General features: G+C 39.8%; 1 protein-coding gene across 7 annotated transcripts in view; it reads left to right on the top strand.

Annotated features, from left to right (window-relative positions):
* The window catches only part of RAPGEF6 (Rap guanine nucleotide exchange factor 6), a 133,999-nt gene that overhangs the window by 11,140 nt on the left and 100,737 nt on the right, over positions 1–22,122 (top strand). For all 7 annotated transcript variants that reach the window (XM_041119383.1, XM_041119384.1, XM_041119380.1 and 4 more), the window contains 3 exons: positions 16,521–16,591; positions 17,211–17,267; positions 18,602–18,685. In XM_041119383.1, the coding sequence (XP_040975317.1) occupies positions 16,521–16,591; positions 17,211–17,267; positions 18,602–18,685 (212 nt within the window). The remainder of the gene's footprint in view (positions 1–16,520; positions 16,592–17,210; positions 17,268–18,601; positions 18,686–22,122) is intronic.

The following is a 22,122-nucleotide window of genomic DNA, read 5'->3' as shown; positions in this document are numbered from 1 at the left end:
GCAGCCCCCAGGTAGAGCTCCCATGCCATGGCTTGCCTTGGTAGGGGGTTCTGGTTGTCGGTGGGGGACTTGTTCTCTGGGGCTGGTCTTTCTGGTGGCCTCTGCTTTGACTTGGGCTGTGGCAACACAGGTGTGTATCTGCCTTCAGATGCCTTGGTGTGCAGCCCCTTTCTCTGTAGCAGCAAGCTTTCAGGGGACTATCAGGGTGTCCTGAAAGGGATGCGCATCCTTCCTGTTCTTTTTATTTATTTTTTCTTCCAAGAACCTGCCTTTAGGAGATGCAGTCAGTGGTTCTAGGGTTTTCTGGCCTGACAATATAGTTGTCAACAAGGCTTTTGTATCTGGGAAGTTATTGTAAAACAGAAACTCGCTGTTTTCACTGCATGGTTGTCAGAGCACGCTAGAAGCTTGCACAGATAGTATTTATGGATCTTTTTCAAGCTGTTGGCCAGAGTAACTGTAACTAAAGAACAGAGATCACAGCAGCTTGCTTCGTGATAATCTTCACAGTAAATGCGGGATTTAGGGCTCAACGGATGTGATTTTGCAGACTAGGTCATATGTTATTATTGATCAAATATTACAAGGCCTAGTTCTCTAAACTATGATGATACGGTGGTGGTAAATTTAGCTCGGAGGAGGTTGAAAAATGACTCCCATTTTCTGAACATTGCTGTCACGGAAGACTCTTAATGCTACAGAACAGCTGTGGGGGTCTTGCATGCCGACAAGCGTGCCACAGTGGTTGTCAGCAAGCAGATAGCGACTGCAGTGTCTCCTTGTTTGTACTCCAGTCTGCTAAGGTCAAGCTGGTGATCAGGCAATGTAGTACCTGTAACTTTCCAGTATCAAGCTCGGTTTGGTTCTTTTCAGAAGGTAGTAAGACTTCTGCGTCATATGAACCTTAAGCCTTGTTAAAGGAGCAAATGAAGTTAGAGTAAATCAGGGTGGCTGTTTCCCAGTGATCTTCCAGGGAGCGTGTGAAGTGCTGTTGCTCTAAGATTACTTTTCCTATCCTTGCTTCCAATTACGGTTCCTGAAAAACTGGTTTTTCATTTTAATGGCAGCTGTGACAGCTCTGAGAGTGAAACCAGAAATTATGATGGAGTCCTGGAATTCTTTATTGGAACTTATTTCCTTTAGCATATACCTTTCCCCATGCAGTGGGGTCATGCCTTAGTTTCATCTGCGGAGTGGTAATTTAAGTAAAAGTTTTCACTGAATTAAAATTTAAATATGTATTGTAACATTTTTCTAAAAACCAAATTTCTATTGTATTATCTGAATTTAAACAGTGAAGTTCGGGGATAGTTTAGGCAGTAAGGGTGTGTTATACAAAACTGTTCATCTGAGCTAAAAGGCAAGCCCAGTGCCTTGTTACTGACCTTGCAATAGGAACTCCTTGGAGATAGAATAGTGAAGAAGGGCGAGAAAAGGGTGTGGAGGGAGGTGGGAGAGAACTGCAAGTACACTTGGCATTCAGAAAAGTTGCCAAATGGAAGAAAAATACATTTCTACTTTTGTTCTCCAAAACCACAAAGGATGGAGGGCAAGCAGTCAAGATGTGTAGGTGTTAAATTCCTCATAGAAAAAGTATTAAAGCTCCAAAATACTATACTGAATAAAGAAGTCATCGTAAAAAAAAAACCAAAAAACCTTTTTAAAGAAAATCTCTTTAGGTAGTATATCAAAACTTATGTTGTATAAGCTTTACAGAGGAGTTTTTCCTGTAATGTTTATTTTGACAAAACTGATTCTTGTGTCATTTTGTGTAAGAGAACTGGGTATCTGTTTACAGCACAAATAAATAGTAAGAAAATAATACTCAGTCTTAATGAACTTGTACGTAGGTATGCTGTGGGAGGACACTGGGGTGAAAGTGCCCAGGTATTGCCTACTTGTCAGGCACCGCCTCTGAGGAGCAGAAGGAACGAAGCCAAGTATCTTTAAGCAGTTGTCTAAGCATCCCTGACACACTGCTGTTTCAAGCATTGATCGACATGCTGCTGGTGTTTGCCCCATGACACAGCACTGTCCAATAACCCTTGTATGCAACTGTGCTTGTACTGTCATCACAAGAGTGTAAAGAGCTGGCAGTCTTCTGGTGGAAACAAGTCTGTTGGCATTAAAAGGTGGCTTGTGGTGGTCTTGGCTATGGCAAAAAATCTGTGTACTTCTGAGGACCATGCATTCTGGATAAACTTCCAGTTTGCAGGCTTTCTCCCCACTCCCCCAAGCATGTGCAAAGATTAGTTTTCATCGAGAAGTGTATTGGACAGCACACCTATAAAGGATGTCTGGAGCTCTGATGTCCTTTCTTGTAAGAGGCCTGCTGTTACCATAAAATGGTTTTGCTCATGCTAGTATTGCCAGACAAGCTATTTCTAAAACTAGGAGGTCTTCTTGTTCAATGACCTCAGGTTTAAAGTATAGAGGGTTTTCCTTTGTTTAATGAAACTCTGATATACCCTTCTTCCTCTTTTGATGATTTTAATACAGTATTTTGGAAATACCCTTAGTTCAGGGAAGCACGCACAAATTACTTAGCATTCTGCATCTGGTTTCTCTAGGTTCCTTAGCTCCGCTAATTATTGGTTATCTTTTAGCACGTTAAGAGAGTCTAGCAAATTCTTGCCGAATAGAACAAAAATAACTGCCTTAAGGGATTCTCTCTTTGTTATCTTTTTGTGCCTGATTAAAGCATTGACATTTAAGCAGCCTGTCCTCCAAAGACTGATTAATAATGAGCCTCAAATGTTGGTCCTTTTGGTCTGGAGGGAAAGAATTCTTGTGGTGTTGCGTTGTGTTGCAGGCACATACAGTTTGGCCTTTTGGCCAAATATGAATTCCTACAAAGAGATAGTTGCAGAGCTGTTGTAATGTTTTTCACCTTGGCAATTTGCTTTTGAAAGAGCTGGAGAGCGAGGTCTGCGTTTGTAAACTGTATTGTGTATTTAGCGTTAAAAGGTGATGGGATCACTTCTGCTGTTTCACATTGATTCTGGGAGGTTTTCTATGCTCTTGTCACAAAGGGTTGTGTTTGCCAGTGGCCACTCAGTATTGTGGGTTATCTAGGGAAGATATTCTACTTAAATCTGATTTACTTTACCCTACGTTCTCAGGGTTCTGTGTAACATTGTCCAGCCTACCGTAGGCTGCATTGGTTTGGCTAAGTAGAAGTGGTCTTTCCCAACTGTTGCAGAAGGAGTTTCTGTTCCTGTTTCCCATTTGAAGTAGGAAGGAAACTGGCAGTCCTAGGTTAGACTACTGACCTCCTGTCAAATATATCTGTTGCTTCCATTTGTGTTGGATGGTAAGGCTTCCTTCAGCAAACTCTTCCATAGATGCCGTTATATGTGGCTTACAAGATGCTTGGCGGAGTCCTCAAAATGTACTGGCTCTTCCTAACTGATGGGCAGTCTTAGTACAGAAATTAAGGGGCATAATCCAGCCCGTGTGATCGTTAGGAAAGATCTCTTCGCTTGCGTGTCTGTGCTAGCCTACCATGTCAGCCTGATTTCTGTGCCATTGGGTTGCACTTCTGGGTGGAGTTGACAGCTCAAGAGAGGAACTTTGTTTTGTTTTGCTTTTCTCCCTTGTGCACATTAGCTAAAAAAAGGGGATTATGCAGTATAGCAGACCTGTAGTTAAGAGATGCTGCATAACCAGTTAGAGTTGATCACAACCATATTTTTAAGAAAAACAGAGAATTTCCCTTGCACTTGGTTTAGGTTTCTCAAAACCAGCAAATCCGGCTACATAGAATTTGGAGATCATGGAGTTCAGTGTTTAGTATCACTAACAGTAATGTTGCTTTGATTTTTCCCAAGCTCTAGCCAAACCTTTTTTTTTTAATGTATTTTTATCTGAAATAATTATGTAGATCTCACAGTTGTGAATGCTTCTGTAATAAAGTGAGCAGCCTTAGGTAACAGGTCTTCCACTCCTGACACTTGTACAGAGAGTACCTAGTAAGTACTGCAGTGGACTAACTGTTTGAATGAGAGGCTAATACACTCTAAACGCACTGCTTTTCAAGAAAATGCAGCAAAGGTGTCTTAATTTTCAGTATTGTTGTGTAAAATGTCTTTAACTGCAATACCGGATGCTTTTGTTTCTCCTGGGGGCGTGCACTGGGGTCTAGAATGTATGTTCTCTGTGTCTGTAGTCACAAGCATGACTGTCCAGAGATCGTGGTGTTGTAATCTTTTATTGCGGCATTCTGCTGCTGGGTCCAGGCTTTGCCTTTCATCACCTTTTACGAATCTTCTCCTTTAATGTGAGCTGATGAGTCAGAAGTCTGAGTCTTAAATTAGTGCATTGCGTTGCTGCTTATAAACCGAACTTTGATACTCAGATTAAGTTTAGTATTAGGGTTTTGTGGTTTTTTTTTTTTTTTTTCATCTTCAGTGAATAATGGTAGTCTTGCTCTCTGAAAGCAGAAGTCTTTTTAGATGAAACACTGAGTTGTTTAAAAGCAGGTTTATTATACCTCCATAGAGGCTGTGGTTGAATAACACTGGAAGAGTGAGGTGTTGGAGGAATCTCTGGTGTGTTGCATTACAAATTAGTGTTGATGGTTTCATAGGAATGAGAAAGCTGAAATTGGCTTGTTTTGGGTTTGTATTCAAAGGTAATTACAGCCTCTAAAGTTTTTAGTCTTTCTAAGGATGGAATGGCAGGTTGAAGTAGAAGAGGTTTCTGTATCATCTCATACACTACAACCGAACCGAAGTAGCCCATCTCACGTGTAATCAACTAGTACCTGTTTGATTCAGTACAGAGGTGGAGGACGCTGTTGCTCTGCATCTTGTCTGTAGTTCTGTGGATGCTAGTCATGATGTTTGTTGCACTTTAGGAAGCTGGGTGCCTGCAGGATTTGGAGCTAGAAATTCCTGAGTAACAATTTTATCTTGCGGTTGATTCAGTCCCTGGCAGTACACTTGTTTGTTGTTTCTCTTAATGTTGAAGCTGTTACATTTCTTAATTAGAATTATTGCCTTTGTAACATTATGCATTGATGATCAATTGTATTTACTAGGGAACTACACAGGTATCTGTACCTCTGATATTTATGTTGATTTCAAACTTGAAACCTGTTGACCTAGATATATGAATAAGTATACATATTCATACAACTCCTCAGTTTGGATCCGTAAGCTTCGTTGTGGTTTATGGCACAGGTATTGTTGAGAAGTACAAAAGTAGACCTTAAAGCAGTGGCAGAGTGTCAGTTTAGAGTTTTGCTGTGGTGGTTTGCATTCAAATGTAGCAGTAGGGTAAATCTGGCTTATTTTTTTGCTACAAGCAAAGATGCTAAGACCTACTGATTACACTTCTCTGTTTGGTGAGGGATATATGTATGTTTGCCAATATATGGATACACATGTACACAGGCATGTTAGCATTTCTCTGCATAGGAGAGGGTATTGTAGCAGTTGTGGCAGTAGTAGAATTTAATTGTGGGAATCTGCATTGAGATAATTTACAACTTCTCTAAGGGATATAGCCTACTGTAAATTACAGTAACTTTCCTGGATTGCTCTATTTGGTAGTGCTTAGATACCGTAATACCAGGATGCAGGAGGAATTACTGGTAAACATATTACTGTTGTCCTCTACAGGAATTCCTTTGTAGTTTGTAGTGGCATTATTATGAGAAAAAAAATAGCTGGAGCTTGATTTTTCTTTTTCCTCCAGTGGTTTTATTGAAAAAGGTTGTAGGAGAGCTTTACTTTTGTGTGGTATTTTATTCTCCAATTATAATCCTATTCTCATTTTTTTTTCTAATGGGCTGGTGCGTCGTCATCAACGTTGAACAGAAAACACAGAATATTCTAGCTGGAAGCAGTGTGGTGACTGTAATATTTTACTGACGCCCTAAATCATTTTGAGACAGTTTGTAGAGCTGTATTTCTGTCCATTACCTAGATACTGAGTGGGTGACTTAAGCTACAATATTGATAGATCTTGTTTTGTCTTCACTATTATTTTTTCAGCAGGACTTAATTTCCTGACAGACATGATCTTTGCTTTCTTGAATTCACAAAGAAATATGAAATTATATACTGCAAAAGCATAAATGTGCCATTATAAAAATAACAATATCCTTATCCATTTGTATAAAAATCTGACGATTAATATGGTGAAAACAAACTGTAGTAAAATGTTGTTGTTCTGTTAGTCTTTCTCTGCCTGAGATTCCTGTTCAACAGGAGCATTAGTTATGGGACCTTGATAGTAACGTTCGCTTGCTGCAAAGGTACGTTGGGCAAAGCATGATGAAAGTGAGTGAGGAAGTACTTACAACGGAGTGTGTGTGTTAGACATGAAACAACGGTTGTGTAGTGCTTTATTTGGGGGCGGGAAGCAGGCAGTAATAGTTTTCAGAACAGCACATGTTCCTCCCTTTGTATGTATGTATTATTGTTAGCTATCTATCTATCTGCCAGTTTATCTATCTACCTATCTCATCTTTGTATGTGGCTCATTCTTCCTTGCCATGTCTGAGAGACCCGTTTGTGTTTGGGTAGACAGCATTACCTCTGCCTCTGTGCCTTCCTGCAGCACCTGTCCTGGAGCTGATCTTTTAGAACAGGAGCTCCTTTAGAGTTAACAGGATTATGTTTCAGTAAAAAAAGTACTTTGAATCTCCATTAGTAGCCCATGGAGCTCTAGTCCAAGAGGGAGGAAAGAGAACAAAAACTACAGCATTCTCTGCAGTACGAGCAAAGTCTTATATAGGTAATGAACTCAGACATTCAACATGACAAAGTTGCATACAGACATACTCCCAAGTTGTCATTACCGATAGGCATAGAATTGACCTTTGGATTTCATCCTCTACCTCCTCTCTCCTCATCCCCAGGTTTCTGTACCAAATTTCTTATTTAATAAGAATCTACCTTTTTTCTTAGCATTTCAGTGTTCTGACATTTCCTACCACGATTCCTTTTTTTTTTCTTAAAAGGAAATTTCAGATGTTGGTACTTTCTTGCCTGCTTCTCTTAAAAGAGCAGGGAGTTTCTTTGTGAATCAGTCAAGCTGGTATGTTTGGAGTTATGACAAAAAAGGGTTAACCAAAATATTGCTATGTGATAGATGCTTGTCTTCTGGAAGGGAGATTGTTAATTTTCACAAGTACTCAGCTGCTCAACTAGCAAAGTGTTGATTGAACTGGAAGACTGAAATTGCCCGTTTTGCTTGTTGATTTTGGGTGACTTTTCAAGAGCCTGGGTAAGGAGGCTGCTTTTATGGTATTTGATCTCTTACTGCAAAATGTTTGGTATAAAATCCTGCTCTTTGGTAGATGTAAGTGTTGAGATTAATTTTGGATATTCTGAGCTTCCCATCTTCTTGAACTCTAGGAGCTCAGTGTTTTCAAGGCAGCTTGCTTTTGGCTTTCTATTATCAGCATATGAGTCTCGAAGATATTTTAAAACTAAGTAATGAGTGTCTGGGAACTTTATGGTAATGCTTTACTTGAAGATAACTTTTTCATAGCTGTACTTTTGTTCTGAACTGTGATAAGGGCTGAACTGTGCTTCAGATATTCAAAAGTCTCCGTAAGCTGCTTGCTTTGAAGCAATGACATTTGATGTTCCCGTCTCTCCAGTTCAGGGCCCTTGGTATTTCACTCTGCAAAATCAGCTTTTCCAAAGGAAGTTTCTTCTCTGGCGAAGTCAGGGTTCCAGAAATGCTGACTCGGTGTGATGAAACAGCAGTAAAAATAATATAAAATTTCCCCTCCCTCATTCCTTTAAATGTTTTTCTTTCTACCAAAGTCTTATATCAACATAGTCCAGGGTTCTTAGGTGGAAGGTGTTTATCTGTATTGGGTGTGGGGAGCTATTGGTGAGTAGAGAAACTTTTTGTTTTATTTTCATGTAGAAATACTTTGCTTATGTGTTTCAGGTTTGTTTTTTTTTTTTTTTAAATTTTCAGAAGTATTCTTCTGAATAGAGGTACTTCCAGTCTATAAATAAACTGTAATAGTGGTTCTAGAGTCTCTGTTCTTAAACAAGATCTGGCTTTTTCAAATTGTGTTGAGGATACTTCTGTCCCTAGGAGTAGAATGTAATTCTTAAGTCTGTGCTTGTAGCTCTGTGTGCATGTTATAAGGAAATATAAGGAAATAATATATAAGGAAACTGTATTAGCCCCATTGAGAGACTTGCTACTTCTGCAGGAAAAAAAAAAAGGTAAAAATCCAAGCGTGCAAATGTTACTTCTGACAGTCTGCAAAAACAAGACCCAGATTTTAGTTTCCTATTTGTGGCTATACTGTTATTAACTGATGCTGTCAATTTTAATTGCTTCCTGGATTTACAAGAGAGTGAAATGAAGTCCCTTTTTATCTCTTTTCTCCTGTATAAAGACACTATAATAACTAGACTGACATTTCCTCATTTGGAAAAAAACAGTATCTGTCATCTATATGGATAAATGTGAAGTTTAGAGTTTAGGCAGCAGTCCTATATTGTGGTCATAATATGGTCCGTAGCTGATCGACATGTGCACCAGGAGGTTGTGGATATATGAAAGATGATAAATCTGAGACATCAAGTTCTTGGTCGTTTGAAGCTGTTCAGTGGATCAGGTGTAGTGATCATCTGTTACAAAAGCATAACAAAGGAATTATGATTTTTAGCAAGGTCCTAGGAGAACTCAGCATTGCTCAAAATGCCTATGGTAAGTAGACTGGCAATTGAGGCCAGAAAACCTTCGCCTGTTAATGTAGACAGAAAACTTCTTTATGGAGTATATGCTATTTTTTCTGAATAATAAATATGGCTCTGAAGTAGCTGAACTAGTTTATTTTATACAAATGTTATTGGGTGCAGTCTTGGGCAGTGATGTAAGATCATGCAGGAGTTTGCTGCTAGTGTGCTCTATGAGAGGTAGTTTGATTGGGCTTTTTTAATTGGTAGTGTTTCTTAGATGGTATGATGACGCTTCATTCCTTATGAGTGCTACTTAAACTATGTGGTTCTCTGCAAGATAGTTTGTTAAAGTCTTTTGAGAACATTTTCATTCACCTGACTGATCCATCCTTTCTCCTTCCTAATAGTGCCTCAATGCTTGCATTTAAATCTTTTTTTTTTTTTTTAATGGCCTCCAGCTAAATAGGAGGATACTTCAAAGGGAATTGTTAGTCTAAGTGAAGAGTCCTGAGCTGATGTTCTTTTGCACCACTTGCACTTTCATTGAAGTCAAATGTTTATGCCACTGAACAGGGAGAGTAAATAATTAGGATGGAGGAGTTGCTTTCTGGTTCATCTCATCATCTTCCTTTTAGCCAAGGGGCCGTATGCTCTGCTATGCACTTTTAAATGTAGTTGACCGCTCCTCCCACAAGTTTCAGGGGTATCTGATGGTGTGTATCATCTGGCTTCGGGTATGTAGGTTGGGTTTCTTGAACCAGCGTCACTAAGGTTGGTGAATTTGCTGTATAGATATCTGAATGTGGAAAACGTGGATCAGAGAACTTAAGCATGTTTCTGTATTTTTATTTCTGGTATTACATTATCAGGAAAGAATTTGGGAGTACTATTTTTACAATTGGCCTTAAACAGAGAATAAAGGAAACAGCGCGGATTCCAGCCTTCAATGAAGTAACAGGAAGGGAAGCAATGAAAACCATAAACCATGCTGAGTAACATTTCCTCTCTTCTGCTACACCCCCCTAAGGGTGACAGAGTCTTTATTGAGCCTGACAGGATTCCTAATAAAAGATGCATTCAATCTGTATAAGGAGCCTGCTGAATCACTGTGAAGCAAGTAATGGCAGCAGGCTGGAGGAAAGCCTCCTAGTTACAGCTTACACAACCTGCTCTCCATGCTCCAAGAATGACTTCTGTTTGCTTTACTGAAATCCAGGCACTTTAAATAACAAATTTAATACAGAGAAGTTCAGCCACTGTCCGAGAGCGTGTTAAAATCCTTGTCCTGATAGCAAATGAGTGCTTGATTCTATTGGAAGTTTGTTTCCAGCCTTGTTTCCTGCTTGGCGCTTTCTGGTCAGAGCACTGAAGAGAAAGAAGCAGCTCTGTAACAAACAAATAGGTAGGTTGTGGCAGCTTTCAACGATGCAGCTTCCTTCCCTGGAAGATTTTGTACCTGATGGTCTTTCTGAATGTCAGTGGAATTTGGGAAGCTGTTACCATGCAGTTTAACTGTTTCAAAGGCAGAAATGTGTGTCTGTTTCTTTTAAAGTATATTATCTGTAATACAGCTGAATCTGTAAGAGGTCTTTAGAAGATACTAACGTTTTTGTTTGCTCTGAAGCATATAAAATATGCATCCTGGCAACTATCTTGTCTTACCTTGGGAAAAGCATGAATGCAAAATCTTGTCAGCTATCCTTTGTGCTTCTGTAAGAAGCAGGTTCTTGTATGTGAACCAGGGAATCCTGGGTGGCTTGGCAGCCCGTGTGGGTTGGGTGTGGGGAGCCTCAAGTGAGCCAAGCATATGTTCTTGCAACAGGAATTTAATGTGTTTGGGGTGGAATTGAGAGACAGGTTTTGCGTAGCTCTTTGGGACAGGTTTGCATGTGAGAGCAATCTGTCTGGAACTTGCTGACACAGCTGTTTCTTATGTGCGGCTTTGAAGTGCTGGTACTGCTGTGCAAGTTTCTGCTCTTTTCTCATTCCCTGTGCAAAACTCTGGACTGGCTGAATAATACCTGCTAGTCTGCATTCTTTGAGACCCCTCATTTAAGGGTCAGCGTGATCTAGGGCACCTAGGAAGTCCAAGTTCATTGGGATCTGGGAGCTTGAAGGAGTCTACTGGATCACCGGGTCCTGGCCCTGCTGCAGCGAGCAGCTGTCCCGCGGTCAGTGCAGGGTGGCCATGGCTGGATGCAGCTGTTTGGGGACTGTGCTGCCTCTCCCCTTTCATAGGACACGGAGCACATAACGTACCGGGCAGTGCTAAAGGGAGTCTGCGGGGATTTATGGTTTCCTCAGCTTCCCTGGTACCTCAGTGCTATTGCTGAGGATGGCTCTTTGTGAGATTTATCAGAATTTGCAACTCTGAGGTCATTTCGGAACAATTTATTTTCCTTTAGAAATAGAACAGATTTCCTGCTTAGTGTTTTAAAATAATCATGTGTTACTGGAACACCTGGCTGGGGTCACATCAAGTGAAGCATCAGGTTTTCATTTTATGTTTGTGAATAGCAAAGTTGCTCTTGATGCAATCATTTCATCGTCATTCCAGAGCCTCACACTGCTTTTGCCCACTTTTAACTCTGCAGGGGAATTTGTCTTGGACCTTATTGTGGACTTAGAGCATGTGAATGTAGTTCCTGTGAATTACAGTTGTATTGGCGGCTGGATTTGTTGTTGGTTGGTTGGAAAACTTTGTATTCAGAACTCCATACTTAAGATGACTATTGTTCCATTGGATCCTTAATTCCAAGCTTTGTAAAGTTGCTCCTTGGATTAAAGGCGAAAGATTGGGAGAGAAGAGGGTGAAGCAGAAGGAAACAATACAAACTCACCAATTTTGCTCATCAGCTCAGGTGACAGAGAGGCAGGGATAAACTACTTATTGAGGATAGACATTAAATTGGTAAAAGTTAACTTAAATACACTTCAAAGGCAGTTGTGTAAATCACTTTAGCCTCAGGACACTAGTAATCTATGCTTCAACAAGTTCCCTGGATTAATAAAAGGGTACAGAGGCCATTGTATTGCTTGGTGTGCTGCTGAAGTAGAGGTGGCTTTAGTGGGAGAGGATTGCTTCCAGCAGTGCTTGGTGCTTCTGTGCTGTGATACTTGTTTGGAAGCATCCAGATTGTGGTTATATTTTATAAAAGAAGCTGATAACAAAACTAAGGATGATCACCACTTCCCCACCAATTTTGAGGTTTGATTATATTCTCGTGATGACTTTTTTTGCTGACTTCTTTGTTTTTAAAAGTTACATCTTCGCAATGAAGAAACTAATATTTCACCATCCTTGTAAAAAAAAAAAAAAAAAAAAGTAGCAAATTACTTTCAAATAGAAGTGTTTTGGGGTAAATGGGTGATGGTAGTAGTTACCTGAGTTTGCTTTTGTGTGATGAGTTTTCAGATGATTCTACTGGTGCTTTTATTTTCCCTTATTGTACAGTTGTGGCATCTTGTGGTAATTATGTGGGTTGGCATCTGGCAGGGAAAATGAAAAGTGGTCTAGTTATTCAAGTGGCTCACTTCATAGTGTATTGGGATGAGGATGTTGCTGTAAAAGAAAGTTGATTTACATAACATTCTATTGTTACTAAAATCTCCATGTTTTTACACTGCCTTTGGTTTAGCAGCTGGTTAAGCTTTTTGTCAGAAGGATGTGTGTGTCAAGGATGATAACAGCTGCTGCTGAATGAAGCTGGGGGCTGCTGGTGTATCGATGCTGGGCCACGCTTTCCTTGTAGTCAGGTTTGGTGATAACAGTGCCATTCGCAGAGCAATCCCTTGATTTCTGCACTTAACGCACTCTATTTTATACAGTGTGCTCTTTGACGTGAAGAATATGAAGAAACACGTTCTCTGCTTTTTAAACATAGCAGCTGAGAACACCTCAGCTTGTGAACTTGGTGCTGTGAGAACTGGAGGCAAAGAAAATAAGCCATCCTGGGCAGCTTTGTGCAGGATCACTGTGGTCGCAGTGTTCATGTTTCGTGTCTCTGTAGTCTAGAAAATCTCCTGCCTAGCAAAATTAACAACTCCTGCCTGCTTCCCTCTACTCTTTGCCCAGTTCCCCTCCTTCCCTTGGCTCACTGGAGCTGCAGTTTTAGCTAGTTGGATAGAAAAATGTGAGTTAATTTCTCCTTAAATAACCTAGGCAAGGTAGTTTTCTGTCAAATATTGAAGAATATCTGTGGGCATACCATTTGAAGGTAGATACTGTGCTTTAGTTTCAGCTGTTATTTCAGCTGATCAAAAGCTCTGAAAATAAAGATTACAAAATAAAATAATGTTGACCTTGGTCCCTAGTTTGGAGCATGCAGAGAAATTGTTTTTCATCAATAATTGTGTTTCGGTTGGGTTTTGGCAGAAAGAAGCACGTAAAGAGATTATAGGGAAGGGTCTGTAACTTTGCAGCAAATACTTTGTGTTCTGCTGTTGTGATGCTGATTGTTGCCCTTTGGCATCATCCTTTTATAGCCCTTTCTTTTCATAGTGGGCATCTGTGAAAATTACTTTTACCCTTTGTATTGTGGTTATGTGTCTGCTGTTTATAACTGGTGTGGCAACATAAATCCATTTTTCAAAATAACAGCTTCTAATCCTATTTTCAGTTTTATAAACCTTGAATTAAAGAAATGAATGCTTTCATTGCTGACGGAGGATTTTCTGGGTGTGCGGTGCTGCTGGGCTGGCAGTGTCTGTCCACGAGGTGGCTGCAGCACCTGCCCGTCATCGCCTGCTTGCTGCCTCCAGCTGTGGTGGGACTAAATTATGTTCCTTGCTTGCAAAAATATAAACCGAGCCTCTGAATGTAGTCTCTCAAACATAATTTCAGTGCTATTACAAGCACGTATTCTTAAATGAGATGGGAGTAATGAAGAAAACTTTGCAAAGTATGACTGATAGGAAATTTTCATGCTATTGGGAAAAACTGGGCTAGATTAGCTGCACATAACCTCCCTTGTTATACTTTGAAGCAACGTGTGAGGGAGAGGAGGAATTTCACCTGGTGTCTAGAGATTCAATTTAAACAAAAAAAGCATTATTTCAACAAGACATGTAAAACACATCAGATTGGTAACATTCAGTGCACCAGGGCAAAGAGGCAGCCCGCAGACCTTCTTGGGAGACGATTGCTGAGTTAACTCTTGTGTTCAGTGGCACCTGACAAAATCACCTGCTCTGCTTAATTAGGAGAGGTGGTTGCTTTAAAAGTCAGTTATTTTTAGGGAGAGTGTTACAGGTCCTGATTTAAAAATGCCTATAGAAACTGATGCATGAGTAGCTAATAGGTTTGGCTTGTTGAAATGCCACCTGGCTGGGTGGTGAATGATACAATGTTTCTTATTTCGTTTATCAACATTAAAGCAGTAATGCTAGCCGGTGTAAGTTAAATGCTTTCTGCTGTGATGAGGGAATAGGAAGCTTTGCCTTCCCTTTTCTGTGTTATGCTCTGGCTCAGCTGTTCTCTCTGCCATTGTACGTCTCAGCAGCCGAAGTCTGAGCTGAGGGATGCTTTCCAGGCATCAATCCCTTTAAGCAAATGTTTATCTCTTTAATTTACCAACTGTTTATTCATCAAGCTCCTAAATAAGCATGGTGGGTCAGTACAGTAGTCCTGTTTGGTCAACCTGGCTGCAGGTGGAATGCAGGAGACAGACAGCCCAAGCTGAATTAACCTGCTAAAGGGCTGTGATCTGCGGAATTGTAGAGAATAATTCTCAAGTAAGGATGTGGTCATTTTTCATATGTACAACTTAAAAACATTGTGATTAAACATGAACATAAGCTTTTGTTCTGCTTACATTTTTCTGTAACTCATGAGAGTAGAACTGCTAATCTAAAACGTATTTTAAAGACATTCTGTTATATCTTAGTCTCAATTACATAGAAAAACACTGGAAAATGTAGGAAAGCATATGTAGATGCAGTGAGTTATGAAGACTGAAAAATGTAGCTTTAATTGTGACACCAAATACTAACTCCCCCCGGCTGCCTGGTGGCCCAGCTTCAACGGGAGTTGAGAGCATCCGCTGCTTGTCCTTCCTTTACCTGCCCGTCTGAGCACTCTTCTGGCCTGGGAGAGGCTGACCTCCAGGTGGAGGAGGAAGAATGTGGAACACGGGGGTTTTATTTCAGTTGCTCCATAAATTCTTTAACTACTAAGATTCTATTAAGACACTGTACGGTTGGAGGATATTGTTGCCACATTCCCGTGCTTCACGTTTTTTAGTGGTGAAGTTGAGGCAGTTCCCTGCTCAGAAAGGGGGAGAGCTGAGTAACTGAGCGGGTCTGATACCTCGAGTGACCCTTTGGCTGCCAGGCAGCCATCTCCTACAGGCTTTGGTGTTCGAGCTTGATCACCACAAGCAAGTGGTGTGTTTGGAGTCTGAGTCATAGCTAGTGCTCTTGGGTGTTTCACTAAGAAAATCAAGTTTGTGGCAATTCACAGTCAGAGGATTAAAATGAGATTGGACTGTGTGAAATAGGTGCTTTATAAATATATGTGTTAAGCATTCAGGCCTTCTGTTTAATTTTCATGGGTTTTGGTAACGACATTTAAAAAAAAAATAAAATCAGAGTTTTATTGGTTTTACATGGCCTGCAATTACGTATGACCTTTCATTTGATATAACAGTCTATATCCGTTATATTTCTAAACATTGACTATTAAACCAAAGAACTTTTCTAAAGTAAATCCTTTGTAAATTTTGAGGCTAGCGTTCATACTGATTTATCTTTTGTAAACACTGTATAAATGTGGCAATTGAAAATTCAGAACATATTTTCCAAGGCCAAGCTGGAAAGACTGCTACAGCATATAATGATTTTGTTGTGCATGTATTTAACACTAACAGCCCACCTGTTCAGGATAGTAAATTAAATGATGAATAGCTGTAGTGAGCTTTTCCCTAGCATGTGGTCTGCACCATCAGCACAGATATTTTCGTGGCTGAAGAGGATTCTGCTAGTGAGAAGCTTAAACAGCTGTATCTCCTAATTACAGCTTCCATGAAAAGTCCAATTTTTAAAGTTAAATAATCTTCATGTCTTAATGCTGTTGCTTCAAAATAGTTGTTTGTTTCTGTGGTTGCTAATGGATGACACTGATGTGATGTGAGTCTTGCTAGTGGAAGGTGGGAGACAAATCTGAAACTTCATTGTCTTCATCTTTGCCAAAGAGTGTTTTGGAGTAACTTCTAATGTTACCCTCCAGTCAAGGACTGGACTGAGTTAGAGAGGCAGTAGGATGGAGCAGAGTTTGTAGTAGGGTTACCAGCTAGATCTGAGGTGGACATGAACTAGCTTTTTCTCTCTAAACATAACTATGAAAAGGTACTGAGGTTCTCTGCACCATATATAGTGGCTAGACTACATGGTTTTGGTTTTCGCTAGGGTTCTTTGCTATTAGCAAACTAATTCTGCAGAATTCGCTCTCTAAAGAGTTGTTACGAGGTTTCAACAATTTCTGACCTTGGATGAACAGGACTGTCCTGTTTGGCTTATTCCACATGTTGCTTGCTGCTTTATCCATCCGTTCATGTAAATAATATTTTCAGAGATATTTTTAATAAATCTTTTTCAGGTTAAGTTTTTATGTATCAGTTGGACTTCATTCTTTTCACTTCCACAGCTTAAGTGTGGATAGGGTTCTTCAAGTCTGCATGTGTCCTGACTCATCTACTAATTTGGGCTTTGTCTCTAGAATTGTGTCTTGTAAGTCTGTGTAATTTATTGCAGAATCTGAGAAGGTAATGCTGAAGTGATTAGATGCTGTGAATGAAGTTGCTCATGTCTTTTTTTTTTTTTTTTTTTTTTTTTTTTCCTTCTCTCTCGTTTTCTTTTTAGGACTTAAATACTATCTATTCTTTCCTTCATGGACTGGACATACTCTCACATTTCAGGGAACATCAGCTAAGGTAAAGTACTCTGGAGCTAGTTAGTGCTGCTTAGCACAACTGGTATCTATGGCTGTATTTTTGTGGAGAAGAGCAAAGCTTTTGTCTGCCTGCACTTCGAGGTGGCAGAGCATTGGCCAAGTCTATTGCTGAGTTAAGTCACTGCAATAACGTGGCGTGGAATCTAAACTAATTAGCTTTGCTAAGAAAGAAGGCAGACCTTACTCCCATTTGTCTACAAAGGACTGTGTAGACAGTGCCCTATGTTAACTCTAGATTACAAAAGCTTTTTAAAGCTTCAGACATTCGAATGATCTCAGAATACATAAAATGGAAGGCCAACAAAGCACAATAAGTGCGTTGGAAGTATTTTAGTTCCTTCAGTTCCGTTGCTATGGGTAATTCCAATGTGTGGGAGTGATTTAAACACTTAGAGAACATGCTGTATATTATCTATTTGGATAATGAAGAACACCGTAATAATTTGAATTTTATGGTTAAGCACATCCTTTGTTTAGAACAAAAAAATAGTTGAATTTGAGGTCTTAGAGCCTTAAAGCGATTCTGCTGAAATGTGGTGATTAATGGCTTATGATCTTTGGGGATTAAAATTGAAATTAAACTTCTCCTCCTCCCTCAGAATAATGTCATCAAGTGCCCGCTATGAGAGGTACAAGGGCAACCAAGTTCTCTTTTGGTAAGTACATATCACTTGTTGGAGTTCTTCAGCAGAAGCGTAAACAAAAACACTGTTTTGCATGTTGTGATATATCGCTTGCTTTTTCAGTAATTTTAAATAGAAGGCTTTACAACGTTTAAGCTTGGCCAGACTGGTTAAAAGCTTTGACGGGAGGTGGTTGAAGCAGTAGTTCGGTGCTGACATTTGAGAGGTGCCCATGAATTATTAGCACGGCTTCCACGGACAACAGAGATGTGTCTGTGCACACGCAAGACCAATTAAAAAGCAGGTAGTGTCACCTCGGCGGTCCGTGGGAGCGGTGGTGACGACTCGGTAGGTGGCACTCTTCCCCTGGAGCTGGCACTGACTGCTTTCTCAGGAACCCAGTTGCTTTGTGGGAGTATCCTGTATCAGAGGAGTGATGGAGCTCCAACACTATCTCCTCTAAATTGCTAGAATTAGTATTTTAGCTTAGAGTTCTTCGTAGGTTCCTTCTGGGAGGCAAATATACTTCCCCCCCGTATTTTAGCATCGCTTATGCTGTCTTTATCCTCTTACAGCTAATCCTAGCTTTCTGTGTAAGGCACATCTTCCAGTACACCTGAGTCTAAATGAGATGCCACCTGCTAGTTCGCGTGGTGGGTATGTGTGACACAAACCTGCTCCAGTACCAGGTCGATGTGCATGTGTGGGGTTGCGTGCTGGAGGACGAAGGAGATGTTAGGCTGTGGCTGGGAAGTGTCATTGCAGTGCTCTAGGAAGGGGCAAAATCTGCTGCAGCAAAACACGGCAACTTCTGTGCAGACCTACGGGCTGTAGGTTGAAACGTTGGCCCATCCCCTGTCCGCTCATCTGGGGTCGAGTGGCACAATGGGAGATAACACCGCATGTGCATGTGATGCAAGTGCAGAGGTGGAGGAATGCAAAGCAGGAGTCAGATGTATGGGTCTCGTATCTTATCTGTAACGCTTGACAGGTCCGGGTAGTATTACTGTCCATGTTGAATTGCTAATCAGCTTTAGCACGGAACAAAAATTTTCCTGTATTTGTAGCTTTATGTACACTTTCACTGGAAGGAAATGTTTTTACTGAAAATTAATAATTTCATTTTAATAAAATAATTTTTAAGTTGATGTAAATGTCAAATTGTAAGGTATAAGAAACGTTCTGGATGTAGACGTTTTAAAAAAAGGTAATTCTTGGTAGCGTTCAATGAAACTTCTTAGGATTCCAGTCCACATACCAAATCGGTAGAGTGGTAGATCATTATTTTACTACAATAACATTTTTGCTAATATATTTCTGAGTTGCTGTAAGAAGAAAATAGATATCAATGATTTATTTTCTTACAGCTCAGAGACTATTGCAAGATGCTGGTATATACTGCTTTCTGGATCTGTGCTCATGAAGGATTCCATGTTTTTACCACCTTGCAGGTATGTAAAGTTGTTGTTATTATTGAAGGTAAGGTAAGATCTTTTTTTTTTTTTTTTTTTTTTTCAATAAATGCCTCTTTACATGTTGATGTTACTGTAAATTTTTCACAATTTAATAATAATTTTTATTATTTTGTTTTTCTGAAGTTTGATAGTGGAAGACATGTTCTGCAATTTGATTTAAATTCCCTTTCACTTTTTCTGTACATTGAAATTTCTGTGTGAAATATTGTACTTCATGGTTTTTAAATCTCGTTTGGCTTTTTAAGTTTATGAGAGAATTTGTAGTTAGCTTGTTAACTTGGGGGCCTCTTTGAATAATTCCTGCTGTGTAACTGTTTTGTGTAGAGTTCCCTGTCTCAAAAAATATGACTGTAGATCACATAGCTTCTGCCATTTGGTTGGAGGCTGTATTTAATGGCATATGTGATTTTTATGCGAAGCAAGAAAATAGAGGCCAGCAGCATCGGTTACAGAGAGCGCATGACAGGAGTCTGACTGCATCTCATAGTTGAAGCATGGTGAATGTTGTGACATGCTTTCACTGAAGCGTACTGTTTGACCTGAGCTGGACCTTGCTCAAGTAATACTCTGAGTACTCAGAGTAATACTCTACTTGACCTTGTATGTCACTCAGAAATTTTACTTCACTATGTCTTGAAGCTGCATGTTGCTTATTTGTATTCAAGCTGCGCTTCTAGGCTAAGCAGGAGTGGTTTTAAAAAAAATAAATAAAAATTTAGACTTGCCTTGGTACCCAGTTGGGATAGTTTTTGTTGAGATTACCAACAGTGCTGCTGCCTCTTATGAAATGAAATAAAGGCTTTCCCCCTGCGTGGAGGTTCTGTGATGGACTCTATCTCCCCTGGGCGGTGGGGCACCGGCTCGCTCCTGCAGCGACTGCTGCCTTGGTGCTCGCCAGCGCGGTCTCCTCTCCCGCTCCTGCGGTGCGCTGTCGCTGCGGGGCTGGAGCAGGACTGCTTCCCTTCCAGCCACAACACAGCACGGTGGGATTAACAGAGTGGATACCAGTTTAATGTCTTTCCTTTCTTCACAAATGCACCTATACCGAGGTGTTTGTGAAATTCGGATTAATTGGCAGCGTTTGCTTGGCATGAGTTGATAGACTTAAAAATGTCAACTCCAGCTCGAATACATTTCCACATACTTGAATTTCATAGTAAGTACTAAGAAGAAGATATAGGACTGAATTTTTCAACTCAGTTGTTGGTTAGCTATAGGCTAGTTGTTAAACTCTTAATGGTCCTTGAGTGACTGAAGTTCAACAGTGCCAGAAGTGAGGACATGGCAAGTTGAAATTTGCAAAAAACCTAGCTAAAAAAATCATTTTTTTGCTAAACTTGAGGAATGAGTCACTTAAGAGCATCGTTAAGGTTTTTGTGCCTTAAAAAAAAAAAAAAAAAGGCAAAATAGATCTGTTATTGCTAGTTCACAAGATTACAGCTAGTTTTATTATGGATAATGAGGAAAAAATAGCTGCTAGATGAAAAAATAGCTGCTAGGTGGTGAAAGGGTCACAGAGTTCTGTTGGATGAAACTGTGGGCAGGTTACAGTATACGGGGTGTGTTTGTCCCCTTACATAGTGAGATCATGTATAAAGGAAGGGAATGCACTCCTCTGCTGGTTGTTCCCTGTCCGTGTCTTCATTGCAGTGAGGGGAAAAAATGAAAAATTCAAAGGTCAGAGAAGCATTGTCGTGCTGAAGTTTTGAAGGATAAATGCACACATGTACAATTAGACAAACTAAAATTACTGTTAATAAGTTAGCAATTAAGTAGTGCAAAGGATGCTGAAAATCTTTGAACCTTTTTGTTTCCGCCAGTGCTTTTGACTCTGGGGCAACCTGTAAGCTCCTTCTCCCCTTTGCTTCCTCCCTGGGACTCTGAGGCCATGTACACGGGTAGGGAAGGAGGATCACCACTTGGACACGAGAACAGGAGGAAGAGGGCAGCTCACTTTCTGTTTCGTTCGAATGACATTTGTGCGTTGTCCAACCTCAATTTAGAATTTAAAATATAATGCTTTTTTGCCTTCTTTTTTTAAGTACAGTGGGATAAACTTAAGTTACTTTCCCTGGTCTGAATACCTCATATAACACATTTTTAGTTGAGGGAGCTGCACAGTCACCAATCACTTACAGGCTATTTTCATATGAAACAGTCCCTTGGATAATTTAGTAGTATTCTTTCATAATTGTAATTAGCACCATTTTAATTACATTTAAAGTAATATTTTATGTTATGCATTATTCCTTGTCCCCAACCAAGTTCCTGATTATGTGAGTCGTTCTGAAAGGAGGCTTAAATACACATCTGTAAGGAAACACAATATTGCCTTCATTCTAATTGCCTCAGCTATTACAGAGCTATTTGTTTTGATAGGAAACAAAAATAAGTTTTTTGTTTGTTTCTGTTTTTGTGGTGTGTTTTGTGTTGTATTTTTTTTTTTATTACTTTTGCTTAAGCTGTAACAGTGGAAATGACCCACAGTATACCACTAGGTGTAAATCATCTTTGAAATACAGTTTCTTTATTTTTGAAAACTTTCTATTTAATGTTAATAACATAGTAAAGTTAATTATCTAAATTGATTTTTTTTTTTTTTTTTTTTTTTTTTTTTTTTTTCTTTTTAAGAAAAATCACTTGCTGCAGTTTGGTGTCGCTCTGTGCTTTGATTTTTAGAAAATAGTGCCCGACCACCTTTGGCAATATTTTTTACTGTAATAGGAAAAAAATAATTATGAGTTTAAAGGAGGATATGAAGGACACTTGTCCATTCAAAGAATTCATCTTTGTCTGATGAAGAGCTTGATGCCGTGCTCTCTATGCCTAATGAGCATATGATCCTATACCTATATGATATTAGTGAAATAAACTTTATGGAAGAGTACATTGTTTGGGATACTGATTTGTCTGTGCTTTTTTTATTTCTGCAGCAGGAGAGCAGTGGGCAAGTGTAGGGAATTAAAAGTAAACCACGCTTGAAGTGTTCTGAGATTGCTGAAGGGAATGGAGACATCCTTCCAGCCAGTTAGGTTTTTGGTAGGCTTACTGCTGCTCAGACACTGGCATCAGATAAAGCTTATCTGTTTGATTTGTTGAATATGGTATAAATGTGTCAACACATGAACAGAGGTGAGTGAGGTTAGAGACAGGTGTCATCCGCACAAAAGTGATGCAGGAGACTGATGATGGCTTTGAGATGTCCAGGGGGAAAATGAGGACTGAAATAGAATCCTTAATGTGAGGAAGGCGATAACTACCAAGGATGAGAATTTAGGCTTTAGTCTGGAGACCTCCTAGTGCTTTGAAAAGGTCAAGAGCCAGGTTTGAATAATTGTCATTCTGGAAGAATGGGGTAGACAGAGGCATTTTGTAAAACAGATAATAGTTAGCAAATGGATTCTAGTTTGAAA

The sequence above is a fragment of the Aquila chrysaetos genome, chromosome 22 (genome assembly GCF_900496995.4).
Source record: "Aquila chrysaetos chrysaetos chromosome 22, bAquChr1.4, whole genome shotgun sequence".
Lineage (NCBI taxonomy): Eukaryota > Metazoa > Chordata > Aves > Accipitriformes > Accipitridae > Aquila > Aquila chrysaetos.
Note: the sequence above shows the minus strand (reverse complement) of the source record. Positions and strands in the feature narration are given on the sequence as shown.